This window comes from Theropithecus gelada, chromosome 3 (assembly GCF_003255815.1).
Source record: "Theropithecus gelada isolate Dixy chromosome 3, Tgel_1.0, whole genome shotgun sequence".
Taxonomy (NCBI): Eukaryota; Metazoa; Chordata; class Mammalia; order Primates; family Cercopithecidae; genus Theropithecus; species Theropithecus gelada.
In genome coordinates, this window is record NC_037670.1 from 158,340,117 (window position 1) to 158,367,478 (window position 27,362).

The 27,362-nt window shown below is 40.1% G+C and overlaps 1 protein-coding gene across 3 annotated transcripts in view; it reads left to right on the plus strand.

Annotated features, from left to right (window-relative positions):
• Positions 1-27,362, plus strand: part of EXOC4 (exocyst complex component 4) — an 845,850-nt gene that overhangs the window by 662,078 nt on the left and 156,410 nt on the right. For all 3 annotated transcript variants that reach the window (XR_003118525.1, XM_025378967.1, XM_025378968.1), the window contains 2 exons: positions 3,766-3,902; positions 25,780-25,935. Coding sequence is in view for 2 of the 3 variants with exons in the window: in XM_025378967.1 (XP_025234752.1) it covers positions 3,766-3,902; positions 25,780-25,935 (293 nt within the window). In the remaining variant the exon portion in view is untranslated. The remainder of the gene's footprint in view (positions 1-3,765; positions 3,903-25,779; positions 25,936-27,362) is intronic.

The window sequence follows — 27,362 nt, forward strand, 5'->3', positions numbered from 1 at the left end:
GCCTGCTGTAGGCAAGGAGTCACTAGTAATTTAGTGTGATTGGAGCAAAAGATGGGCATGTTCAGAGGAACTGGAGAGAAGCGTAGAGGAAAAAATAGTAATAATAATAATAATTTTAATGGACAAAAAAACTTTTAAAAAGAGAGAGAGAAGCCTAGAGGGGTAGGCTGGAGGCAGAACTGAAGATGATTGGTGTTCATGAAAGGGCTGAGAAGGAAGGATCGAGAATTAAGAGGCCTGATCAAGCTCACCCCGTTCACAGTGGTACTCCTCATGTGTCCTCAAGCATGTCATTGGGCCTTAGGGGCCTGATTAGTATGACCAGAGAATTAGGGAGAGTTGTTCCCAAACCGTGAAACACTGTTCCAGTAGATGGGAAAAGATGGACTATGAGCAATGGTTTCATTACTTTGATAGTTAAGGGAAGACTGAATACTGCATTGGCCTCTTTAAGACTCCTCATGACTCTAGCATATTAAAGGTTTCTGAAGTCATCCAGTAAAAACACCACTTCAGTTTTCTTTAATTCAGTATTTTCCAAATTATGTGGACTGGGAGCCGATTTTCTGTAACAGGATATTAGTATCATGAGGCAGAGCCCCATTCTGGCAAACAGTGGACTACTTCTCAAAAGTACAATCATCTTTATTCATTCACTAATTAAATTTTTTTAAGTGCAGAACCAAACAACGGGTTCACTTTATACTTTAGATTACCAGCGTATCCCTGTAATAAACTTTAGGTGTTTATTTTCCACAGCAATATTTTTTTTATTACATCAACTGTCCTGGGATTTATCTTTTCTTTTCTCATTTTTCATGTCATGCATAGACTTTATTACCTGGTAATAAGTTGCAAGAAATGTGAATTGAGTTGTTTCTAAGCAAATATCAATCATTTATGATTTGTTTAATAGAAATTATAATGAAGAAAATCAGGGTTTTGCTTATTATGAAGTCATTATAGTCAACATTAGCAAATCCCAAAATTAATAATGTGTCAGTAAATCATTTGCATTGCTAAAGAGATCAAATAAATAAAAACAGGATTGACCTTGTTAGAAATTTGATATTTTCAACATTTATCTGTCAGAGCCACTGATTTGGAAATTGTTATAAATTCTTGAAAAATGGAAACTTTTTTCCCTGTAAAAATACCCATCATTTGGCAAAATACAGTGTCATTTTTCTTGAAGAGAATGTAGTGATTGATTATCCAGAGTGCTACCATGACAAGGTAAACCAACCAAATAGCTGGAAAATTGTATGTAATCATATAGCATCACAGAGGCTCTGTGTTGAGCACAACCATTAGAATTAAACCATGGCATCTAATCATTCCCTGCTGGTACTTCCTGTTCATCCCCAAAACCTTGACCTCCAGTGGATATGCAGAGGTGTTCGCAGTCATCCCTTCCCCTCCAAATGCTGTCAGCACAATTCTAGTCAGCTGAAAGCTCTGCAATAAATACAAACCAAACCCAAACCACCCAAGGAGATTTCAAAATGCAAAGGTGTCTGTGTCTAACATCCCTCACATATATGGCATTCGGAGATTTATTCTGTGTATTAACATTATTAGTCTAGTTTCTTTTATTAATAGTATTGTCCTGAAAATCCTGAGAGATTATAAACAACTGAGGGAAGAGAAGGATGGGAGATGGACAAAAAGAAAAGAGGAATGCTGATCCCTCTTGAGAGGCTGATAATCTATTCAGGAAGACAAAATACACCTGAGATGCCTTGAGGGCCGTTACACAGTATTCGTCCAGTGTGAAAGCGCCAGTACACAAATTGAATACATGAGTCATGGGGGCCAACAGAGTAAAGGAGCAATCCAATTATCCTTGGTTATTAGAGAACTAAATTGAGTCATAAGAAAGGAAAGGGCTACCCAAACCTACCCCAGAGATGGTCATCAATAGCATACTTGGGAGTAGAACCAGGCCCTTTCTCCCAATAATCAGAGGGATCTCCTCATGCTCGTCTTCCCTGCAATGTTTTAGATTTTAAACAGGCTTTGTTAGGATGGCTGAACTTCAGTCTCCTTTGTTAATTGCTGCCCACATGTTGTAGGATATCTTGTGTTCTGAATCAGGATGAGGATTTTAAATTCTTCCTAGTGTAGGGACGTGTAGCCAGGCAGAATCAATTCCTGTCACTCACACACAAATACAGAGGAATGGGATTATGGATCAGGGTGAAGCTGCAGTGCTTTAATCTTAAAATCAATACAGAAAAGGAAGTTGAACTTGTGGGGATTCTATAGAGACTGTAATTTGGCTTCCTATGAGGTTTGCCTTACAGAATATAAGTGCTCCTTGCTTTTCACCTTCTGATTATTTTACTGGGGTGGGAAAAATGAGAGGAAGGGGAAAGATGACAAGAAACTTCTACCACCAAATCTTGAATAAGCATGCAAGTGTAACTCATAATTCAAGCTAATCCCCCACTGTGTTGGGAAGAGCTATACACCTTTGTTTAATCTTTTGATTTTTAGAAAATAATTAGCCAAAACCCTGTACCCCATCATCTGTATTTAAGCATAATAAAAATGCCTTTGATTTCTTCATAGTTCAGTGTCAAGACTGGAAGAGTATTTTTTTAAGCTTACTTTTATGGCTAAGCTTATCATAGCCTATGTAATTTTATATAAATATAAAATCAACAAGCCAGTTACTGACTGAAGGATTCCAAGCTGCTAAGCATGCGATTAATATTTACCCCAGTGTAATTCTGCTTCTCTTGAAAGAGGCATGAACTAATGGTTTAAACAACTAAGTCTTTTCTTAATCAAAGATTTAGAATTTGTTGACTATGTGTCTTTTTCAGATATAACACTGATTTGCTGCACAATTCTGTTGGCGTCCAGCTTTAAGATGGGCTTATTTTTCCTTTCGGATAGTTTTTTAATTCAGTTTTAAAATATGTCTGAGTGTGTTTAGACCCTGCGCCTACAGTGGTGACAGCAATATGAAACACTGTAATCTCGTGAGAAAATGCACTGTGGGCAGCAGAACTCTGGTCTGGCTCTGAGGCAGAGTGGTATAGTTAGAAGAGCAAAGCCTGGAGCTCCTTCTTTGTTTACTTCATCTTCCTAAGCTTGTTTCCTCATCTTTAAACTGGGGATGATTATAGGATACACCTGATAGGTAGGGGTGTTGAGAGAATTAAAGGAAATAAAATATACAAAGTGCTTATCATTGTACTTTGCACTTGTAAGAACTCTATAAATGTTCATGATTATCATGATTATTATGTGAGTCTCAAGTGAGATAACATATGCTGTGTATGTGAAAACATTCTACAAGCTGTAAAACACAATACAAATATTAGTTGTTATTCTGAATAGATTGATGGTTTTGAAACTTTTAAAATAAATCATGGAAGGTTTTTTCTTTGTGCTGCCTGTCATAGGTTCCTAATCTCAAAGAGCCTTGGAGTGATGAATCAGGCTCCAGCTGAATATGCATTTTCTGTCTTAAAAGCCAGAGTTATCTTGTGAGTGTCAAGAATTCCATGATATCAACTTGAAAATCCCTATTCTGTGTCCTTCCAGAGAAAACACTTGCTCAGGTCTTGGGAAGACCAGTGCTGTGTAAGATTCTTATTTGGTTGTTGTTTTGAGTTCATATTTCAAAATGTCACATTCTTCCAGGAAAGCTCAGATACCTTAAATTATGACATACTTGGAGTTGTCCTTCCTTGTCCTACACATTACTTGACTACAGAAATCTCATATCCTCTCTTTGTTGTTCATTTCCAGAGCACAATCATTGTGGAGAAGACAGTGCAAGACCTCCTGAACCTGATGCATGACTTGAGTGCATATTCAGATCAATTCCTCAACATGGTGTGCGTGAAGCTCCAGGAGTACAAGGACACCTGCACTGCAGCTTACAGGTATAGCTTCTGTTAGGAGCTAAGCAAAGTAACGTTTGAGCCTGAGGGTGGTTCTGATTGGTGAAATTGCCTTAATAGCCTAATTTTCAAAAGGATCATCTCTGAGTTTGTCAAGAGATGAGAACATCCATCATGGAAATAGTCTCCTAGACCTTTGTGTAGTCGGAACAACAGAGAGAATGAAAGTGATGAAGGGACAGAGCCACTAGGACTGCCATTGAGTGGCTCGGATTATGTGTCAGCCTTGATGTTCATGAAAACCTGGAATGATAAGATCATGTTCCTCACGGAAATTCCAGATCTTGGTTAGTCTATCTTATGGTTAAAAAGATCCTTAAAATAGAGCAATTTGAAACTCTTAATCTTTAATAGGATTTCTTTTTAATTAAAAATATATTCTGGCTGGGCGCGGTGGCTCACGCCTGTAATCCCAGCACTTTGGGAGGCCGAGGTGGGCGGATCACGAGGTCAGGAGATTGAGACCATCCTGGCTAACATGGTGAAACCCCGTCTCTACTAAAAATACAAAAAATTAGCCGGGCGAGGTGGCGGGCGCTTGTAGTCCCAGCTACTCTGGAGGCTGAGGCAGGAGAATGGTGTGAACCTGGGAGGCAGAGCTTGCAAGTGAGCTGAGATCGTGCCACTGCATTCCAGTCTGGGCGACAGAGCGAGACTCCGTCTCAAAAAAAAAAAAATTATATATATATATATATATATATATATTCTTCCTGACATTTAATTTGTAGCATTCCTACTGTCACAAAAGAACAATTACCCCTGTTTTCAGCATCAGTAGCAATGAAAAACCATTGTTATGAACTTGAAAACCATTAGTTATCCCTCTGATTTCCTTCCCTAGGTTCAAAAAAATCTCTCTGGGCTTGTGGAAAAGATCATAGCAATTCTCTAAGAAAGCTTATAATAGGAACAAATTATGGTCTGGTTCACAATACATGAAACAATTAGGGAAGAAAAGAATGTATAATAAAATATTAAATTTTGTGTACTCTATATTGAAGACTAGATAGGTGAAGTGCACTACGTAATCAGGTGCTGCTTGTATAATATGGACTGTGAGGGCAGAGGGATCAAAACACAAGAAAGAGAAAGGGTTGTAATCGGGAATGGTTTCGCAGGTGAGATATGTGCTGGACTGATGAAATTTACGGAGGTAGAAAGAATACACAAAGGCGGGGATGGAGGAAGCAATGAGACAGTTGCCCACTATTTTACTTTATTTATTTTATTTTATTTTTTGAGATAAAGTCTCACTCTATCGCCAGGCTGGAGTGCAGTGGCACAATCTCAGCTCACTGCAACCTCTGCCTCCTGGGTTCAAGTAATTCTACTGCCTCAGCCTCCCGAGTAGCTGGGACTACAGGTGTGCACCACCACGTCTGGCTAATTTTTCTGTTTTTAGTAGAGGCAAGCTTTCACCATGTTGGCCAGGCTGGTCTCAAACTCCTAACCTCATGATCCGCCCACCTTGGCCTCCCAAAGTGCTGGGATTATAGGCCTGAGTCACCGCACCCAACCCAGTTGCCCACTATTTAAAGGGGACAATGAGGAGGAAGTTTGACTGGGACAGAGTTCCTAGGAGAATCTAGCAGGAGATAATGTTGAATAGGAAGATTAAGACCAACTAAAAGGGGTCATAAAAAATAAGATCCTGAAAATGTAGATGTTGGATAGCAGACAGGGAATCATTGTAAGTGAGCAAGGAAGCAATGTTTACAGAAGATTGATTTGGCAGAGGAATGCAACATAGATTAATGCTTAACCTTCCTGATTCCAGCAACAAGAATTATCTGCAGTTACATGGACAAATTAAACAACAACCATCTCATTGAGATGCTGTCCCAATAACCTTTTGTGTTCAATAGTTATTTATCAAAATTTATATTTAGGTTAAAATCATACATATAATTAACAATTATGTCAATTGGTTGTGTACTAAATAATAATTATAATGGTAATTCAAACAAAAGAAAGTTAAAATTTAGTCTTGTAGTAACAGAAACTTTAAAGTTTTTGGATTTTAATTTATACAGATAGTCTTTTGTAAAAAGCTACAATGGAATAATAAAATAATTTCAAGCATAAAATATATTTCATTAGGATAAATTTCAGTGAGGAAATGAAATAGAAATAATAATTCAAAGAGGAAAAGGAAAAGTGAAAAATATCCAACTGTTAAAGAAGAGCTTGTTCATATGTATTTTAAATGTATAATGGAGGGTATCAAATCCCTGTAGCATTGAGATTCCATTGGATACTGTTCTTAAAATTTTAATTGACAGATAATAATTATATAATGAGTACAATGCGATGTTCTGATATATGAATACATTATGAAATGATTACATTCAATCCAATTCATATATCCATTACCTCTCATACTTGTTTTTATGTGTCTTTGTGCTGCAAACATTTAAAATCTACTCTCAGCATTTTGAAATATATGTTACGTTATTATTAATTATAGTCACCATGATGTTCAATCATTCTCAAAATGCCATTCCTCCTAACTGAAACTTTGTATGGTTTGAGCAACATCTCCCCACCTCACCCCACACCCATCCCACTCCCCTAGCCCCCAGCCTCCGGCAGCCACTGTTCTCCCTCTACTTCTGTGAGTCTTTTGTAGACTTTTTTAGAGTCCCCATATAAGTGAAATCATGCAATATTTGTCTTTCTGTGCCTGGCCATTGGATACTTTTAAAATAGTGATTTTTAACATTGTCAGTCTTTAGGATATGCCAAAATTTATGTCTTTTGCATCTATTTAAAAGCATGCTAAAAGAAATTAAATGTCAACTTAAAAAAGAAAGGAGAATATAGTTTTCCAAAATTATTTTAAGGGATACACCAATAACAATTGTAAAAGCCACTATTCTAGGTTAATTGTCTGAGATTGGAATTTCTGGGCCATAGAGTCTTGGATTTTCAGTTTTACAAAACCAGACTCCAAAGTGGTAGTACCAATGTCTCATCTACCAAAAGAGAATTGAATAAAATATTTTAACTATTAACACTTAGTCCTGGTGCAGTAGCTCACGCTAGCAATCCCAGCACTTTGGGAGGCCGAGACGGGTGGATCACCTGAGGTCAAGAGTTCGATACCAGCCTGGCCAACATGGTGAAAGCCCGTCTCTACCAAAAGTACAAAAATTAGCCAGGTCTAGTGGTGCATGCCTATAATCCCAGCTATTCGGGAGGCTGAGGCAGGAGAATCGCTTGAACCCGGGAAGTGGAGGTTGCAGTGAGTCGAGATCACACCCCTGCACTCTGGACTGGGTCACAGAGTGAGACTCCATCTCAAAAAATAAAAAATAAAAACCTAAATATTAAAAAATTAAAAATTTTAACAATAATTGCATTTTAATAATATCACATTTTATGTTTAACCTCCATTAAATTTAAAGCTTTTTTTTTTAAGTAGGGCATGCCCTCTTTTTCTAGTAAGTTACCTGATTATGGGCACCCAATTACTTTCTCACAAATAATAATGTTGATAAATAGTAATTATAGTGGAGATGTTGCATAACCTGTCCACAATAAGGTCAAGTTGTCTCTAGAATGCATATCCCACTGATGGCCATTTATATAGTATTATTGATGTTGTTGTCTTGAAAGACATGTTGTAAGTTCTTGTAGCTTGGCACCATATTCATCATGCGTGATTTTTCTCCAATCATTTATGTTCCTGCCTCTCAAGAGGTCAAGTGGCTGGAAGCCACTGCATCTGCAAAGCAGACTGATCATTGTTGAATAGTTTTCATCTGGAAGTTTTCTCTTAGTTTGAAGTGATACTCTCCTATCCATTGGACATAGTTCTTTTCTCTGAGTGATAATTCATCAGTTTAATCCTTTTATGAACGCCCTTCAAATATATGAAGATAGCTATCATAGTCCTTTTAGTCTTGTTTTTCCTCCTTAAACTGAACATTCCCAGTTTCTGGCATGCCCTGGTCTACGAACTATCCCAGTCATCTTTCTCCATTACCCATTAGCTTGGCAGTGTCCATCTTAAAAAGGAATGCCCCAGACTATGCCCAGTATTCCAGACGTACTCTTTCTTTCTTTCTTTTTTTTTTTTTTTTTTTTGAGATAGAGTCTGTTGCCCAAGCTGGAGTGCAGTGGTGCAATCTTGGCTCACTGCAGCCTCTGCCTCCCAGATTCAAGTGATTCTCTTGCCTCAGCCTCCTGAGTAGCTGGAACTCCAGGCGCAAGCCACTATGCCCAACTATCTATCTATCTATCTATCTATCTATCTATCTATCTATCTATCTTATCTATCTAATCTATCTAATCTATTTATAGTAAAGATGGAGTTTCACCATGTTGGCCAGGCTGGTCTCAAATTCCTGGCCTCAAGCAATCCTCCCACTGCCTCGGCTTCCCCACGTGACCAGATGCACTCTGGGTGTTGAGCAGCACCATCACTTTCCTTGTTCAGGACCCAGTGCTGGACACAATGCTTCTTAGTGTGTCCTATCATTGCACTTGTCAGGTATTTACTGAGCATTTACCAAGATGCTGTGTGGGTGTGTGGGGATAAAGAAATGAATCAGTCAAGATTCTACCTTTCATGTGCTTATATTCTTGGTGAAGAATAGAAAGGGAAATACGGGACAAAGAAATAGCATATATCCACAGCATTAATTCATGACAGAAAATACGGCAGGATAGGTAAAAATGCCTTGCTGTGGGAGGAAGAAATTACGAAGGAGAACAGGGAAGGCTTGGTGAAGGATATGAACTACACTTTGTGAAGAATAAAGAGGATTTAGACAGAGGCTTGAAGAAGAGCAAGAATAAGTGATAAATGTCTGGGATGTGGAAAGGAAGGCTTGGATCAGACTGGAGGATCGCAAATGTCAGACTCCAGGACCTTTGCCTTTTTAAATTAAGTAGCAAGGAGCCACTGAGTGGGTGTTAAGCATGGAGTGCCATGTGGAGACCTGTGCTTTAGGGAAATTTTTCTGAGTTTTGTGTAAGATGGATTTGAAAAGCAAGAGTATAGAGATAGAGGAGAGAGAGACATTAAGTGTTTGAATTAGGGGACAGGGAAGGAAAATGGAGAGGAAGGAACAGATTAAGAGATAGTAAAGAGGTAAACTTGATAAGACTTGGCCACTGATTGGCTATAGAAGAAATACTGATTGAAATTAGTATTATCTTTTCTATGCTGTATTTGTGGTGATTTCTGTAAAACACAAATTCAGGATCTCACATTTACCCATTAAATTTAATGTCATTTATTTATTTAGAGAGATTCTCGCTCTGTCGCCCAGGCTAGAGTGCAGTGGCACGATCTCAGCTCACTGCAGCCTCCACCTCCCAGATTCACGCAATTCTCCTGCCTCAGCCTCCTGAGTAGCTGGGATTACAGGCATGCGCCACCATGCCTGGCTAATTTTTGTAGTTTTAGTAGAGACGGGATTTCACCATGTTGGCCAGGCTGGTCTCAAACTCCTGACCTCAGGTGATCCACTCACCTCGGCCTCCCAAAGTGCTGGGATTACAGGCATGAGCCACCATGCCTGGCCAAATTTAATGTTATTTTTAAGTCAACATTTCAGCCTATTGAGATATTTTTGAATCTTCATTCTGTCATCAAAAACTCTTAGCTATTCCTGTAAGTTCCATGTCTTCCTTGATTACATAAGCAGTCATTTTTTTACGCATGTCATTGAAAAAATGTCCAACAGCTTAGGACTAAGTTGAGAATTTGGGAGCTATACCTCCTGACACTTCCTTGTATGTTGACGTATATATTACTTAGTGCCTCAGGAGTTCATACGTTTTTCTAACTAGGAACCTGGGCTTTAGCTCAAGAGCAGGCCCTACAGCTTCAGTTTAAATGCCAGCTTTTCTACCTACTACTTATATGACCCTAAAAAGCTACTCAGCCTCTCTGCCTTGATTTCCTCATCTGTAAAAAGGTAATAATAGTCCTTTTCTCAAAGGGTTGTCTCAAAAAATGTCAATCTTTTGTAACCGGTTTTTGCAAAATAATATGCTCCCCCCAAAATGATTTGCTGCTATTTTGACAATGATGATAATGGTAATGACAGTAATTGCCTTTACCAGTTCCCATAACAGTTATTCCACATATTTCATAATCTACCCTGTAAAAGATTGATCAGGTTTCTTGCTGGTGTCTTCCCAGCCTAATTCTTTTAATGCAGCCAACCCTTCCTCATGTCCACCCAAGATGGGCATGCAAACCTGTTATGGACAATACTAGATATTTGTTCAGGAATCCTCCCATCCCTTTACTGTTAGGACCCACTTGTCCCAACTAACCCATTCCTTAGGAACTCTCTTCTTGGGCAGCTTTCAAGTTACCTTTGGAAACAAGATCAAGACAACCAAGAGCCGAATTTACCGCTGCCCCAAGTCAGTTAGGAAAGGATCATTTGACCTATTCTTTGTGAGATCCTTCTAGCTTCTAGTGAGTACCACTTTCAAATTATTCATGAACTACTTTTTAATTATCTGTTCAGAATTTTGCCTACAATTCCAAATTCACCCCATTTCTGTAATTTATGTTCCTTTTCTTTTATGAACATCAGGGATTTGCTCCCAGGCACTTTTTCCTGTGTGTCAGGATACCTTCAAAATGTTCAGCAGTGGTTCTGTGATTCCATGCTTTGAATTATTTCGGCACCACAAGATCCTTCCCTAAATTTGTTAAACCTTTCAGGAATTTTTTTGATCTCAATAACCATTAACAAGCACAGTGGATCACTGCATCCTTAAAACAATTCATTCACTTGGTTTCTAGAATTCCATTTATCTAACAAATATTTATTGAGTGCTTGTACAAGAGTTTGTAGATATAACAGTGAACTAAACAGATTAAATATCTGCTTTCATGGAGTTTATGTTCTGTTGTGGATGGGAGAGGGGAGATAGACAATAAATGAATGTAAAACATAAAACATGAAGAATTTTAGGGCCAGGCGCAGTGGCTCATGCCTGTAATTCCAGCACTTTGGGAGGCCGAGGTGGGCGGATCATGAGGTCAAGAGATTGAGACCATCTTGGCCAACATGGTGAAACCCCGTCTCTACTAAAAATGCAAAAAAATTAGCTGGGCGTGGTGACACACACCTGTAGTCCCAACTACTCAGGAGGCTGAGGCAGGAGAATCGCTTGAACTTGGGAGATGGAGGTTGCAGTGAACCGAGATTGCGCTACTGCACTCCAGCCTGGTGACAGAGTGAGACTCTGTCTCAAAAAACAAAACAAAACAAAAAAAGAATTTTCGAAGATAGTAAGTACTATGGAAAAAAGAAATGGTGTAAAGTAGATAGACTCAGGAGTGTGGGAGGAGCAGGTTGTAGTTTTAAATAGGATGCCCCAGGGAGGCTCTGTCATGTTGGGCTTAGAGGAAAGGCTCCAAGGAGTTGAAAGAGTTTGACCAGCCATCTGGGAAGAGTGCACTGGCACAGGGCAAAGGCCAGGAGGCAGGGCTCTCCGGGACACTTTTAAGGAACAGCAGGGAGGCCAGCATGGTTGGAGTAAAGTGAACAAGAGGAGGAAGGGTATTGGAGGATCACCAAGGGGGGATGGAGGGCCTGGTAGGCCACTCTAGGGATGCTGAGTTCTACTGTGAGTGAAATGGGAAGCCATTACAAGGATTGTGCGTAGGAGCAGCATGATCTTACATGTATTTTAAAATTTAAGTATTGCAAATGGGCTTTAGGGAGACAAGGATGGAAACAATGAGACCAACTAAAGGCTAGAGTGGTAACCCAGGTGAGAAATGAGGACTCTTTGCACTGTTGGTAGCAGCAGAGATGGAGGGAACTGAGTGAACTCTGAACGTATTTGAAGAACCAGCCAACTGAATTCCCTGCCAGATTGAAGATGGGGTATGAGATAAAGAAAGGTATCAAAAATAACTCTCAGGGTTTTATATTTGAGCAGTGAAAAGATGGATGGAGTTGCCAGCTATTGTGATGGAGGATGCTGCAGGTCTGGGCAAGCCGATCAGGGCTTAAATTTGGAGCGTCTCTTAGCCACGTGGGGGACAGAGTTGGACATATGCATCAAAATAGGAGAGGTCTGGCCTGGAGATAGATATTTGGCAGCCATCGACATATAAATAGTATAGCTAAACGGAATTTAAAACTATGGGACTAGATGAAATCTTCACAGGAGGGAGTATACTCATGGCAAAGAAGAGGACCATGGACTTCATGAGACACAGAAGAGGACCATGGACTTTATGAATTTTGCAAGATGAGGAGAAACCATCAAAGGACATTGACAAGCAGCAGCCAGAGAAGGAGGAGGAAAATCTAGAAAATGTAGTGTTGTAGTGCTGCCAGCATTAGAGCTCAGCATGGACTGAGTGATAAATGTGAATGTTTTTGTGGAGTAGCAGGGATGAAAACTGGACAGGCATGGCCTTAAACAAACTAAGAGTAGAGGAAGGGTAAATAGAGGCAAAACTTTTACACTGAGTTTTGCTGCAAAGGGGTACGGAGAAATGGCATAGTGGCTGGAGAAGTGAAGTCACAGGAAGGTTTTTTTTGTTTTATGTGTTTTTTAAATAGAAGAAATAAGTACATATTTGTATTTGAAGAAATGGACTTGGGAAGAAGGGAAATTTGGTGATGTAAGAGAGAAAGGAGAAAATCCCTGAAATTATGTTTTTGGCCAGGGAAGTAAGGGTAGAGGGGGGGTGCGCAACTGGAGTGATTGGTTTAGGCGGGAACATGTCTAGTTTTGCCCATGCTGTCTGTCTGTTCTACAGGAATTGAGTTATTTCTCTGTCATTCATATTTTACTGCTTTGTCCAAACAGTAGAACTCTGTCTCCCTTGGACTCCTACTTCTGGAACATGGCCATTGCTTTTGGTTTTTGACATATTCTGGTCGTCAGGAGCATTTTGATTCCTTCCCGTAAGAAACTCTACTGCTGTGGCATCTCTGCTACCCATAGTCTCTGAAATGGTGGCCACCTGTTGCTGCCCACTGTCACATCACAGGGGATTATCTGGGAGGAATCTACCATAGTTGCTGAATGATGGACCTGTGTTAAATTTTTCTCAGGATTGGGAAAAGTACTCTGTGAGGCTTTGAAAGGGAATAAATAGAAAATCATCTTTCTAGTTGTTATACAACAATGCACACTCAAAGGCACAACACATGCCCCCACGGTGCTGTTGCCTGCTGGTTAATCAGCATATTCAGGTTTCAGGAGACAGTGTTTTCTTATTATATGACTCTGAAGATGCAAAGTGTCCTTACTTCCTCTCTTCCTATTTATTGCCCTCCCCCAGATTGGCACCTGCTGAGGAGTAATTAGGGCAGTCCTAATTTGGACGGCCAAATCCTGATTACAGTGAGGGGAAAAACAGGAAATGTTCTAGTTTTGCTGCCAGCAAATGACTGACTTAAATAGAAAGCCATATACAATTCAAATGATCCAAAATGGTATAACACTGGGGAAGGAGGAAGGGAGCAGGAAGACATTGCAGTCTGATTTTCTCCCATGTGATCCTCAGCAGATATCCTTCAGAGAAATCATAAAATCTAGAAGCTCACAATGCCCTCTGCTGAGGGTTGGCTTGTCTTCCAAGCTTCCCATGAGAACCGGGGCAGCTCCTGGGAGCTTAGAGATCTGAGGAAAGGTGAAAAACATACCACCTTTCTATGAGTACCTCATTCTGGAGAGAAAGACTGTGCCGCAGATAATGATGTCAGGTTACATGCTTTGGATTAAGAGGGCTTTCCTAAAAAGGGAAATGGGGCTAGAAGTCTTTTCCCTAATTATCCACACCCCTTGGGGCTTAAAGGGAAACTCAGCTGTGAATTCTGTACTGCTCGACATTAGCAATCAGGCACTTGGCCTGTGAGTCGCCTACGTCTAAGCAGAGTGCTTCCCTCCCCTTGCCTGTCCTCTGTCATGAGATCCAGCCAGCAGCTCATGTGTCCCAAAAGTATAATGTAAAGATTGGAAATCACAGTTTTCGGAATTTTCTCCCTGTTCCAATTTAGCATCATCAGTTCATTAATCAATTTTTTTCCTTGGAGGTGGGGGATAAGGGGGCTCTCTGCCTTGTGTTGGGCCTGGTAGAGAATACAAATAAAACCTCTTCCCTCGTGTTAGAGGCTCAGTTGGTTTGAGTTGATTTAAGACACAAGCATGTTACTTTCAGCTCACCCCTTTCACCACTTCAGAGAGGAGCTAGAACTCATGCTGGACATGAAGAAAGAGTGAGGAGGAGAAACCTGCAGCGGCTAATGGCAGACATCAGAGCTGGCACTGGGCTAGGTACCTTGTTGACCCTTGGTATGCTCACTGAATGAATGAGGACATTTCTGCCAGACTGAACAGGACAAGCAAGCAGTGGAGCAGGATGGATGACCATGGTGCATGGGAGAAAGGCTGAGAAATCACAGTGACTAGGGTGGACAGTGTGGTTGGGTAGAAATGGGCAGGAAAGGGGATTTTTTTAACATCCTGTATTAGGTAAAAGAGTACTATCGTAGTGTCATGCGCGTCTGTGTGAAGAGACCACCAAACAGGCTTTGTGTGAGCGGTAAAGCTTTTTAATCACCTGGGTACAGGCGCGCTGAGTCCGAAAAGAGTCAGTGAAGGGAGATGGGGATGGGGCTGTTTATAGGATTTGGGTAGGTAAAGGAAAATTACAGTCAAAGAGGGGTTGTTCTCTGGCGGGCAGGAGTGGGGAGTCACAAGGTCCTCAGTGGGGGAACTTCTTTGAGCCAGGATGAGCCAGGAAAAGGAGTTTCACAAGGTAATGTCATGACTTAAGGCAAGCACCGGCATTTTCACTTCTTTTGTGGTGGAATGTCTTCAGTTAAGGTAGGAACAGGCCATTTTCACTTCTTTTGTGATTCTTCAGTTACTTCAGGCCATCTGGGTGTATACGTGCAGGTCACAGGGGATGCGGTGGCTTAGCTTGGGCTCAGAGGCCTGACACATAGGTCTTGGTAAGGAGGATGACATGATCAAAGTGGTGTTTTACCATCTCACTGGCCCCACTGTGCTCAATAGCAGAGACTAGACACTAGGGGCTCTGGTTGCTTCTGAAGCCCTTCAGGTTTCCTATGTAGCCAGAGGCCAGGGTTCTATAGGAATGAGACTCTCCTTGAGCTGGCCTTGGAGCTTTTGCCAATCTAACTTAACTTCGAACCTCAGAACAGCCAAGGGCATACACCAGGGAAACCCTCTGCAAGCTCCAGCTTGTGACCTGTCTCTCAAAGCTATGTTGTCTCCTAACACTGATACATATATTCATTTATATTAAACATTAAATAGCTACAAAAACATTATGACCTATATACAGTATCTGTTTCATAGAGGGCATTCAGCAAAAGAGCTTTTATTATGTGCTCCTATAATTTATTATGCAAAACTTTATACTAGTATTTATTCCATTGTATTGTAATTTAAACTTTTAAAATATATTATTTCATTAGTTATTGGTTTAACTGTTTTTCTTAAAAAAAAAAAACACATTGTTTTTCAATTGTAGCTTCACACAGAGTTATTTAGGGAAATTTCAAAACACACATCTTGGGTTCTCCATACTAGGCCGACTGAGGGTTGGACCTGGGCAAGTTTAGTTTAAAAATATCCTCAAAGTGATTCTCATGTGTTACTGGTTAGAAATCACTGGTCTGGGCCAGGCACGGTGGCTCACGCCTGTAACCTCAGCACTTTGGGAGGCCGAGGTGGGTGGATCACCTGAGGTCAGGGGTTCGAGACCAGCCTGGCCAACATGGTGAAACACTGTCTCTACTAAAAATGCAAAAATTAGCTGGGCATGGTGGTGGGTGCCTGTAATCCCAGCTACTCAGGAGGCTGAGGTAAGAGAATCACTCAAACCTGGGAGAGAGAGGTTACAGTGAGCCGAGATCATGCCACTGCACTCCAGCCTGGGTGACAGAGTGAGACTTGGTCAAGAAAAAAAGAAAGAGAGAGAGAGAGAAATCAAGAAATCACTGGTCTGAACTCTTAGCTTCCAGAAGTAAGTTATTATGTCATTTTCTACACACCTGTCTGCAATATCTTGCATGGTGTCTCTGTATGGGGCTTGCACTCTTTGTTTTTGATCAAGTGAATCCCTTCACTCATCCTTTCCAGTACATATCAGCTGCCCTTCTGACCAAATACAGATACTACCCACCTAACCAGTTGCCCTACAAATTCTCTAGCAAGCAGCCAGTCCTCATTTCTCCTACCCAAGTCACTCTACCATAATCAGATAGGAGTCTGTTGCAGTGACCTTGACATAAAGTAACAAGGACCTAGACTGGAATGAAAATAAATAATAAAGTATTAATACATAGTCTCTGTGCCAGGGACTTTATAGTCATAGCTCATCTAGTCAGTCGCAACAATTCTGTTAAATTAGATTCTCTCTGCCTTTCAGATGAGGAAACAGAGGTTCAGAAAAGTTAATAACGTGGCAAAGGCCGCAGAGCATGAAGTGGTAGTACGTGTGTGAAGAGCACTAGCTCTATCTCAGTCTTCAGCCCAAAGGAGAGGCAATGGAATTAAAGAGGAAATAGGAAACCTGAAAAATGTTTCCAATGCTTTAGAGAGACAGTGTAATAACTAGGAAAACAGACTGCAGAACAGCGGGTCTGGTTCAGTTCAGGTTCTACCTTGCTAGTTGGCTGACCACCATCAAGTTCCCAACCTTCTATGCCTCTGTATTTCACTTATAGAATGGAAGTAATGTTAGTACCTACCACACAGGGTGGTTGTGGGGATTAAAAGTTAATATATGCCAAATGCTCAGAAGAATGCACAGCTCATGGTAAAGGCTAAATTGTCAGCCAATATGATTATTTATTGTTGCTGCATTTGATGCTGTTTTGTATTATTTACTTTTAAATTCATTGATGATATTGTTGATATTCAATAATAGGACGGTACAAGAAAGTTTTTTTAATTTTATTATTATTATACTTTAAGTTTTTTTTTTTTGAGACGGAGTCTCGCTCTGTCATCCAGGCTGGAGTGCAGTGGTGCGATCTCAGCTCACTGCAAGCTCCGCCTCCCAGGTTCACGCCATTCTCCTGCCTCAGCCTCCAGAGTAGCTGGGACTACAGGCGCCCGCCACTACGCCTGACTAATTTTTTTGTACCGTTAGTAGAGACGGGGTTTCACCGTGTTAGCCAGGATGGTCTCCATCTCCTGACCTCGAGATCCACCCGTCTGGGTCTCCCAAAGTGCTGGGATTACAGGCGTGAGCCACGGCGCCCAGCTATTATTGTACTTTAAGTTCTGGGCTACAGGTGCAGAACATGCAAGTTTGTTGCATCGGTATACAATGTATACCATGGTGCCACAGTGGTTTACTGCACCCATCATCCTGTCATCTACATTAGGTGTTTCTCCTAATGCTATCCCTGCCCTAGTCCCCCAACCCACAACAGGCCTCAGTGTGTGATGTTCCCCTCCCTGTGTCCGTGTGTTCTCATTGTTCAACTCCCACTCATGAGTGAGAACATGCGGTGTGTGGTTCAGAAAGATATTTTTAGGTCATTTGTTTTCCTGGTGTTTGGTGCTTCAGTTGTATCATTCATTGCTTCAATCTGTTACTCATTCAAAAATCATTCATTGAGCACTTCTAGGAGCCAGCATTATTCTAGGGCTAAAGGTGGAGAAGTGAATTGACTAGGTAAGGTCCTTGCTTTCGTGGATTTTACACCTTAATGGAGGGAGCTAGATAATAATCAAGTGGAAATAAATAATAAATTTCTCATTAATAAGGATGATGTGATTAAATAAAACAAGAAGTTCAAGTGAGGAGTAAGGTCAGGGAAGCCGTCGTGGAGGATACGGTGTTTGAGCTCAGTTTTGAAGGATGAGAAGGAGCCATGTGGAAATGTGGGGAAGAAAACTCCAGGTGGAGAAAGGAGCAAGTCCGAAGATGGGAAGTAGCATGAATTCAGGTTAGTGAGCAAAGAGAATGAATACTGAGTGACATTAGACAGGTACAGGGGTCGGATCATTTGGATCATTTCTGACTGCACGTGAGAATCACATGGGAGATGAAAACATATCCAGACTGAGCCCCACTTCAGACTGTGAATTGATGTATTTTTAAAATGCTTCCCAGGTGTTTTCATGTGCAGTCAGGATTAAGAACCATTAATAAAGGATCTTGAGGCTAGAGAATTTGAATTTTATTCTCAGTTAAATGGGAAGACATGCAAAGTTTAAATAGGGAGTTATCTGATCTGAGATCTGCTTATAAAGATCTTAATGATATTCAAACACAGACTATATTTAAATTTGCTTTATTATGAGAAAAATCTGAACATTGACGGTTGAGACAGTTCTTTTTTTTTTTTTTTTTTTTTTTTTTTCTGAGGAATTTTGCTCTTGTTGCCCTGGCTGGAATGCAATGGCGTGATCTTGGCTCTGTGCAACCTCCACCTCCCAGGTTCAAGCAATTCTCCTGCCTCAGCCTCCCAAGTAACTGGGATCACAGTGCCACCACACCCAGCTAATTTTGTGTTTTTAGTAGAGACAGGGTTTCACCACGTTGGCCAGGCTGGTCTTAAACTCCTGACCTCAGGTGATCCATCCATCTCGGCCTCCCAAAGTGCTGGAATTACAGGCGTGAACCACTGCGCCCACCTGATACAGATTTTATATGAATTCTTGGTCCACTACCTGTGTTACAGTATAATTTTTTTCTTCTTGATCTTTTAAGTATCAGTTATGACCCTTCATATGAGAACTTGTCTGTTTAAAGGTTGTTATTAAATTATCCCCAAGAGTTACCTTCTGTAAACTGTCATTCCAAAGCTTTTTTCCCTAGGTCCCCTTGGATGGTTTCTGTTTTCCATGGGCGCCCTCCAGAGTTATCAGAAGTTGTCATTCTCACGTAGACATATACATTATCATAAAGCTCTCTGACCAGCATTGAGTATGGTGTCAAAGATGTTCTGATGTTCCTCTCCTCTTTTCCTATGTATCCTGCTCCATCTTAACTGACTTTTTGGTTTTGGTTTTGTGTTCGTTTTGTTTTATTTGGCAGCACAATACTATTATCTTTGCATCCCTAATTATCATTATCACTTGTGCTGCCAGACATTTCACTGCGGTTTCATCTGCTGCAGGTCCAGTTATTCACAGTCTAAACTGGACGACGGCACTTTAATTTGGACCGGCGTTGTCCAGGGTTCATTTGTTGAGCTTGGCTCCTAGTTTTTGAAGTATCTTGAAAGATTCAGTCTGGGAAAGTAAACATCATGCCTTGGCTGTCACCAAACAGTTGAATCCAATTAGCCCCACCTGCCCCTGGTTGTTTACCTAATGAAAGACTCAGCACCCCAGCTGTGTCCAGGGACCATGCACACTCACACTTCCCAACTGTTCCACAGAGGAAGCGGTACACATCAGAGCCAGGCGACACCAGCAGATGTTTTCTGAATGAAATTCACTCAGCCGTATCTCAAGGGTGGACCTTTCTCTTGGCAGCCTCATCACCTGTACCAAAAGGTACACCTATTTTCCTCTTCCTCTTGGGAACAGATACAAATAGTTACACAGATGGCTGTGTCTGTGGCCCATTGAGCTGTGAATTAATGAGTACATTATGGTTCTGGTAGGGATGATTAACCTTGCTTCTCCTATGGAATAATTGTTGGAGGTATAGCTCTTCTTTTTTGAGGCTATTTGGATATGTCCTGTACTTCTGTAACCCACATGATCTGATTTATCAGAAAATCAAAAACAAATAAATGCAATTAGTCAGGGTGGTCTTGCCACTTGAGTGAAAAATTTTCTTTATGGTAATTGTATATTGCTGATCAATGCCAGTATTTCAAATTAGAATATTTGGGATTACTTTTGGGATTGATGTTCATTCTAGTATGTACTAATATATATATTGTTGAGGGCAGTATGTTAGTAGCATTTTCATTCATTAGGATGACCATTTTTTAATAAAATGGGATCGATGCATATTAGAGATAACATAATCTTGAATTACTGAATTAATCCAGTCCTTTAAAAACATGTAAGTAAATAATGTGGGTACCTTTAATGTCCTCCAACCTAACCTAATTTTTTTAGTTCAGCTAATGCTAAAATGGAAAATTCTAGCCCTTCAAAATGTACAATACCATCTCACACCTACAGCTCCGACTATTTCCTGAACCTGAGGGCAGATACGGGCCAGCACGGATGGGCTCAACGACGTAGATGTTGACAAAATGAGTTGGGCTTGGGCTTCTCACTCTGTGAAACAGAATTTGACCTGTAGTGTGGGTCTAAGAATTGACCCATACTCAATTCTAAGAATTGAGCCATACAGCCAAGATTCTTTCTGGATATGAATGGTGAAATTGAAATTTTATATAATTTCCACATGTCACAAAATATTGTTCTTTTAGTTTTTTAAAAACCATTTTAAAATGCCAACACCATTGTTAGCTTACAGGACATACAAAGACCACTGATGGGTAGGGTGGCCCGCAGCTCATGGTTTGCCCACCCCATTGTATCAGACAGAGTGCTAAGTGGGAAGTTATGGATAAGTGTAAAAGGAGGGGTTTTGTTTGTTTTGTTTCCAAAGGGACAGATCATTGTAGGCTGACATAGTCAACAAATTCTTCACAGAGAAAGTGAGTTTTTGAGGAGACTTTCCAATAATAGGCCACCTAGGAATAAGTAGCGTAGAAGGGAAAGGCTTGTTAATAATCTCTCCTTGGTTCATTTGTTTTACGAGTCAGGACTACTTTATGTTGGAATTTTTCAGAGGGGGACACACCTGTATTCATTATCCTGATTTGCATTGAATCCAGAGAGGCATGGAGAAGGGCATGGCACAGAGTGATCTGTGATTTGGTTAAATGCCAAATGACTTGACAGCTCATCAAAGTTGTTTAGTGCAGAGAAGAAAACTGAAACCATTAAGATGCTTTTAGTGCAATAAGTTATCTCAACTTTTGAAATTAAAGAGGGCTTATTTTTATCTGTATTTCAGTTCTTATATGCCTTCCATATGCCAGGTATTATGCTAGGCACTAGGGACACAAAAACTAATAAGAAATCAGCTCTGCCCTCAGAGAACTCATCATCCACTGTGGGATTCCAGCTTGCAAAAAAGTGTAGAAGGACCAGTTAAAATAGAGGTTGGCAAACGCAAAGGTTATGGCCCTTGAGTCCACATTTAAATCACATGGGAAACTATAAAAATTTCTGTTGCCTGGGTCCCACAACCCAGAGATTGTGATTTACTTGGTCTTGGGTATGGCTTGGGCATCTGGTTTTTAAAATAGCTTCCCCAAGTGATTCTAATGTTTAGTCGAGATTGAAAACCTCTGGTATGGGGGTGGTGAGGCACAAAAAAAGAGGACTCAGATGTACCAAGGGAGGAACTGGGGCAATGCTTGACAAGTAGAGGCAAACAAGGAGGATGAGAAAAAGGCTTTCTAGGCAGAGATGACACACAGAAGCAGGAAATAATAGATCCCATTTGGAAAACTTTGGAATACTCATTATGGGCAATATGTTCAACCAGCATAGGCAAGGGGTTGGCTAGGAATAGTGAACAGACACAAAGGAGAAAAGGAATAGCAGGAGATGAAGCTGAAAAGATAGATGTTCATGGCTTGCTAAGTCTAGCCTTGGTCTTACCTGGAATTAGAAGTCACCAAAGACTTGTAGGAAGGGTTATAACATGATTGGATTTGTAGTTTAGAAAAATGACTCTTCTAACTGATGTGGTGAGTGAACTGATGGTCTTGTAGCTGCAGGCGAGAAGCCCAGTTACAAGGTTATTGCCAAGTCCAGGTGAAAACAGATGAGGGTTAAAATATAGGTTAATAGCAGTGAATCTGGACAGGAAATGACATATTTATTAAGATATTAAGGCGGTGAAATTGGCAGGATGTGGTGACTGGGTAATTAGGATGACTCTGCGTTTGTTCCTGCCTTGAATAACAGGATGGCTTGAATAGGGCACATTAGATGCTCAGTGGGAGAGAGAGAGAAGTAGTTAGTAAATTGAGTTCCTGTTGACTCATTTTAACTTGAAATGCGGATGGAACTTTCAAGTAGAGTTCTACAGTAAGCCTTTGGATATGCAGACTGGAAACTTAGAAGAGAGGGCCACCCTAGAGATAATAATTTCAGAGTCATCAGAATATAGGTGGTTCAAGTTGGGCAAGAAGATGACTGCCCAAGTGGGCGATACAGAATTCTGTGGAACACAGCATTTGAAATACGGATGGAGAAAAAGAGCCATCAGTCTGGCTAAGAAGGGTTAGGATGGTAGGTAAAGAACATGATATGGAAAGCAAAAGAGTAATATTTCAAGAAGAGAGTAATCAAAAGTGTTGGATGCTTTAGAACAGTCAAAGAGTGCAAAGAATAAAATAAAAAGTGCTCGTGGGTTGGCAGAGCAATTTCAATGGAATAATGGTTCTAGAACCCTGATTGCAGTTGATTTAAGACTGGATTTCGATTTCCTGTCAAAAGTTTGGTACGAATAGATTTTAAAAGCCCTTTTCTTGTTTCTAACTTGTAGAAATTCTGGATTAAAAAATTATAACTTTAAAAGCATTTTAAATATGTAACCAAACTCAAACAGATGAAAGAGAATTCTCCAGATGCCATGAATGAAAGAGGAATTAAAAGCCAGAAACAGACAAATGTGGAAGTTGAGTGGGCTACAAAGGTTTCAGGACCACATTTAGAGGTCAAATAGAGGCTAGCATCTTGACATCTTCCAGGCAACGAGGGAGCTTTATCTGTGCAGAAGTTATGCAAATAACTGTTTCATTCGTATTTCTTAGTTCATTCATGAATGGAACCAAGAAAACTTGGGACTTAAGAAGGAGCTACCCAACCTAGAGTAGAAAAGTAGCCCCTAAAAGGAATCAGAATCCCACACTTCATGTGATATGTGCGAGTAAGAACCTCAATCTGTACTACCTACATAGGGAGAAAAAGCCTTAAGCCAAAAGTAAAAAATAAAAAAAGGCAAAAAAAATTAAAACCCTGTTTGGAACCAGTGAAACTCAAAGGACCCAGAAGAGGCAAATGCAGACTACCTCACAGTGATATCTTGAAAATTCAGGGCAAATGCAAGAGTCCTACAGAGGATAAGTCCCACTGAAGTAGAGCTTCCAGACGAAAGTAGCAGACCACATGAGGAAATGCAGCATCATTAGAAAAGAAGGCAAATGCAACAAACAGGACACTTGACATCTATAAGAACTACCAAAGAATATAAAGCCACTTTGTAAAAGGAACTTAAAAATTGTTGTTTTCTAAAACATTCAAGGAGATAAAGAAAAGGGCAGTTTCCATGATACAAGAACAGGGCAGTTTGGGAGGGAAAAGCCAGTAGATTTGTAAAAGAGGCAAATAGAAAATCTAGAAATGAAAAATATAATAACTAAAAATTTTTCAAAAAGCAGTAGATGGGCTAAGTCATAAAGTAGACCTTAGAGAGAGATTTCATGAATGAGAGGTGAGGCAGGGAAGTCAATTAGTGCAGGCTGCTCCTTTGATGAATGCCTTTGAAGGAGAGGGAGCAGCTTTGTTAGAGAGGAATGCAGAGAAGAGATTCATTCATCCATTCATTTTTAAAATAACAGAGGATTAGGGACTATATAATGGAAAGAGTAAAAATACAGGAAAAAGGGGAGATAGGTCGGGGAAAAAAGATCCCCAAGAGCCTAAGTAGAGGAATTACTGGAAATGAATGAGGGTGAAACAGATTTGAATATATCTTTGTTTGGGATAGGAGGTCAAATATTTGAAAGTATGTAAGTAGATCCCTTCCTTTCTCTGTCAGATAAGAAGGATATGGGGGATAAGCAATGAGCAGATACAGAAAGGGCAAATGTTTTTTAAAGAAATAGCTACTAAGATAAATGGGGAGATGAGCCTGATCAGAGACAGGTATAAAGAAGTCAGAGAACATTGAGGGTACACCTGCAACAGAATCTCATATCTGAGGTGGTACCACGCTATAAGATTGCACCTAGCAGTGCGAGTATAAGATGGTAAAAGTTAAATTGTTGGATTAGTCCATAAATATTGCAGAAAAGATGCAAGGAAATAACAAAAGAGGGAATAGAAAATAGCAGTAAGAAAGTAATTTGAGAGATTGGAGGGAAGAAGTTTCTGTAATCCAATTTTTGTGTCTCTGACCATGGTTACTACGAGAAAACGTTTGCTTATAGTGAATTAAAAGAATTCTAGAATCTGTTTTCCTCCTGCCTCACCTAATTTCCCATGCAAGTGTGCCTTGAGCTCAAAACTTTAGAATAAGAGAGCAAATAAAGAGCTGTCTTATTTATTCCAGTTATTTTAAAAGAACCAGGGTAATATTGCTCCCTACAACAGTGTTCCCCAACCTTTCTGTCACCAGGGACTGGGGTGGGGTTTGGGGGGAGAAAAGGGGATGGGATGGTTTCGAGATGTAACTGTTCCACCTCAGATGATAAGACATTAGTTTCTCGTAAGGAGCATGTGATCTAGATCCCTCGCATGTGCAGTTCACAATAGAATTTGCACTCCTATGAGACTCTGATGCCTCCGCTGATCTGGCGGGAGGGGAGCTTAGGTAGTAATGCTCACTGGCCTGCTGCTTACCTCCTGCTGTGCCGCCCAGGTCTTAACAGGCCACAGACCAGGACCAGTCCGTGCCCCAGGGCTTAGGGACCCCTGCCCTACAACACGAAACTATGTTAACTTAAGTCAATCTGTCATGAATCAAGGTTTGTAGGCTTCAGCTTTTTGTTTTTGTTTTTGTATTGTAGAGAGGGTCAATCTATGTTGCCCAGGCCAGTCTTGAACTGCTGGCCTCAAGCAGTCCTCCTGCCTCAGCCTGCCAAAGTGCTGCAGTCATAGATGTGAGCCACTGCATCTGGCCCAGGCTCCACCTTCTTTTGTCTACAAACATTAATTGTCTGTTGGGTCAAGGAGGTATCATACATACATGCCATATATATTGTGTATTTGGAAGTGCAGAATGTCCCCCAGTACCAAAAGAGATTCCTGCCTATGATGAGGGCAATCTCCTGGAGTCTTGGTCAGTCTCAGAGACTCTGTCACTTCTGTCACCTAGTATTGCTGACGAGGATATTTAGATCATTAAAATTAGTTATAGTGACAAATGTTGAACAGAAAGAAAAGCTTTTTAATTAAATTGAACTTGAACATTTAAGATGAATTTACAGGTAACATTCTGGTAAGAGCAGTGTTAATAGCTAACCCCTGGGCCCTATTAAAAGACTTGAAGCCTGTCAGCTCTAGGTCACTAGTCAGAGCCCGCTGGAGATGGCAGCAATCAAAGGCTTTTTCTGCCTGACATCTGGGGCTCAGGGTTTCTTAATGATGGTAGATTGGCTGTGAAGAGAGGGGCGTCCATAATTCAAACAATACCCTCAACTAGAACTAATTGATAATTTAAACCAAGAAGTCAGAGTACAACCTTTTGTAACACTTCTGTCACCTTTCAGGTACTAGTTATGTTGTCACTTAATAGCATTGTTTAACATGGTTATCCCACTTTTTATTCAAAGATCCCACTTTTTCTTAAAAGATTCCCCCAAAACGTACCATATGCTTTTATTTATCCTAAGGGATCAAATACAGTAAGAGGACCTAGTTAGTGTTTTCAACTGTCACAATTACTCAAGAACTAAGAAACTAAGAATGAAATCTAGAAATGCTGTTTCCCAGTAATGTGACCTATTAATGGGTATCACGGACTCCAACTTAGATAATGGATTATGTTCAAAAGAGAGATGAGTGTGATCTCTTTTTTGCAGCAAAGGTAGATGGAAATACTAACTGAATACCAGGCATCATGCTACAGTGTCTCTTTTCTATTGGCTGTGTTTAGGGGTATTGTCCAGTCAGAAGAAAAACTTGTTATCAGTGCATCCTGGGCAAAAGATGATGATATCAGCAGACTCTTGAAATCTCTACCAAACTGGATGAATATGGCTCAACCCAAACAGCTGAGGCCAAAAAGAGAGGAGGAAGAAGATTTCATAAGGTAAAGGGTCCATTTTCTAAGTTGTATTAAACATGGGGAGGAAGCACATCTGTTTAACCAATCTTTTCTTACATGAGATTTTGGCCAATTCTAAAAATCAAACAGCAATTACTTGAACTTAGTAAAATCTGTTTTCCTCCTGCCTCACCTCATTTCCCATGCAAGTGTGCCTTGAGCTCAAAACTTCAGAAGGAAAAACATTAATGTGAGTCAAATTTGGAACATTGCTAAATTGGGTTAAAATATCTCTTAATTTATAGGTTCTTCTTTCCTCTTAGAGGAAAAATAGAATTCATTCATTCATTCATTCAGCAAAGCTGTTTATCGCCCCCATATGGGCCATACCCTTTCAAACATGAAAGTAAGATAAATTTGTGTCCATACAGAATATGTTATGATTGTTCTTAACATGTTCTTCAGTCCATAAAACTGTTTGTTGGGCTTCCTGGAAAACACAAATGTGCTTCCTGTGTGTGTGTTCACGTACTTTGTATCATCTGTGATTGTTTTCTGTGTTTTAACAAAAGTAGAGTCTTTCTTTTAACTTCGTCACTCAACATTTGCCTTTGTTCAATTTAAATTATTTACTTAGCCATGAAAATGTGGCCTCATTTGATGAAGCTACTCATTTCCATATGGCTGGCTTGCCACAGTGAAACATTTTCACCTCTGTCACTTTAGAGCTGTGTAAAGTAGAAAAACAATGGTGGTAATACTTTGTCACATCAAAGTTAGGTTTAATATTATTTTCTTTTGCCTAAGTGAATTGAATAAGTGGTAAAAATAAAATAAAAGCATTTTAAGGAAACAAAGACTAGAAGAGGAATAAAAGGAGTAATGGCCCATGTTTAATTCATCACAGAACTGTGTTCTTGTCTTTCTCTCTCTCTCAAACTGTGCAACTGTAGACAAATCTTTACTGCTCACAAAGTTAACCTATAATCATACACTGTAGTGTCATATTTTTACCAACTTTTTAATATGAAAATTTTCTATAGCGTCATGTTAAACTTTTTCAAAACCATGATACGCAAAAGTGCATGTGTAATTTAACCTAAATTCTTCCTGTTTATGTTTTTCTTCCTTATTTTTCACAGTATCTGAAAGAAACTTGTTAGCTAGTTAATTATATAAGAAAACTCTCTCTCTCACCACCTTCATTTTTTGAAGGAACAATTTTAGGTTTACAGAAAAACTTGGACAAGAAGTACAGAGTTGCCATAGATCCCCTTACACCTCCACCAACCATTCCCTCTGTTTTTAACATCTTACATTCATGTGGTATATTTCTTATAATTGATGAGCTAATACGGATACAATATTAATGACTAAAGTCTGTAGTTTACATTAAGGATCATTCTTCATATTCTAAATATATGTGTTTTGACACATGTATAAGGAATACATCCACCATTGTAGTATTATGC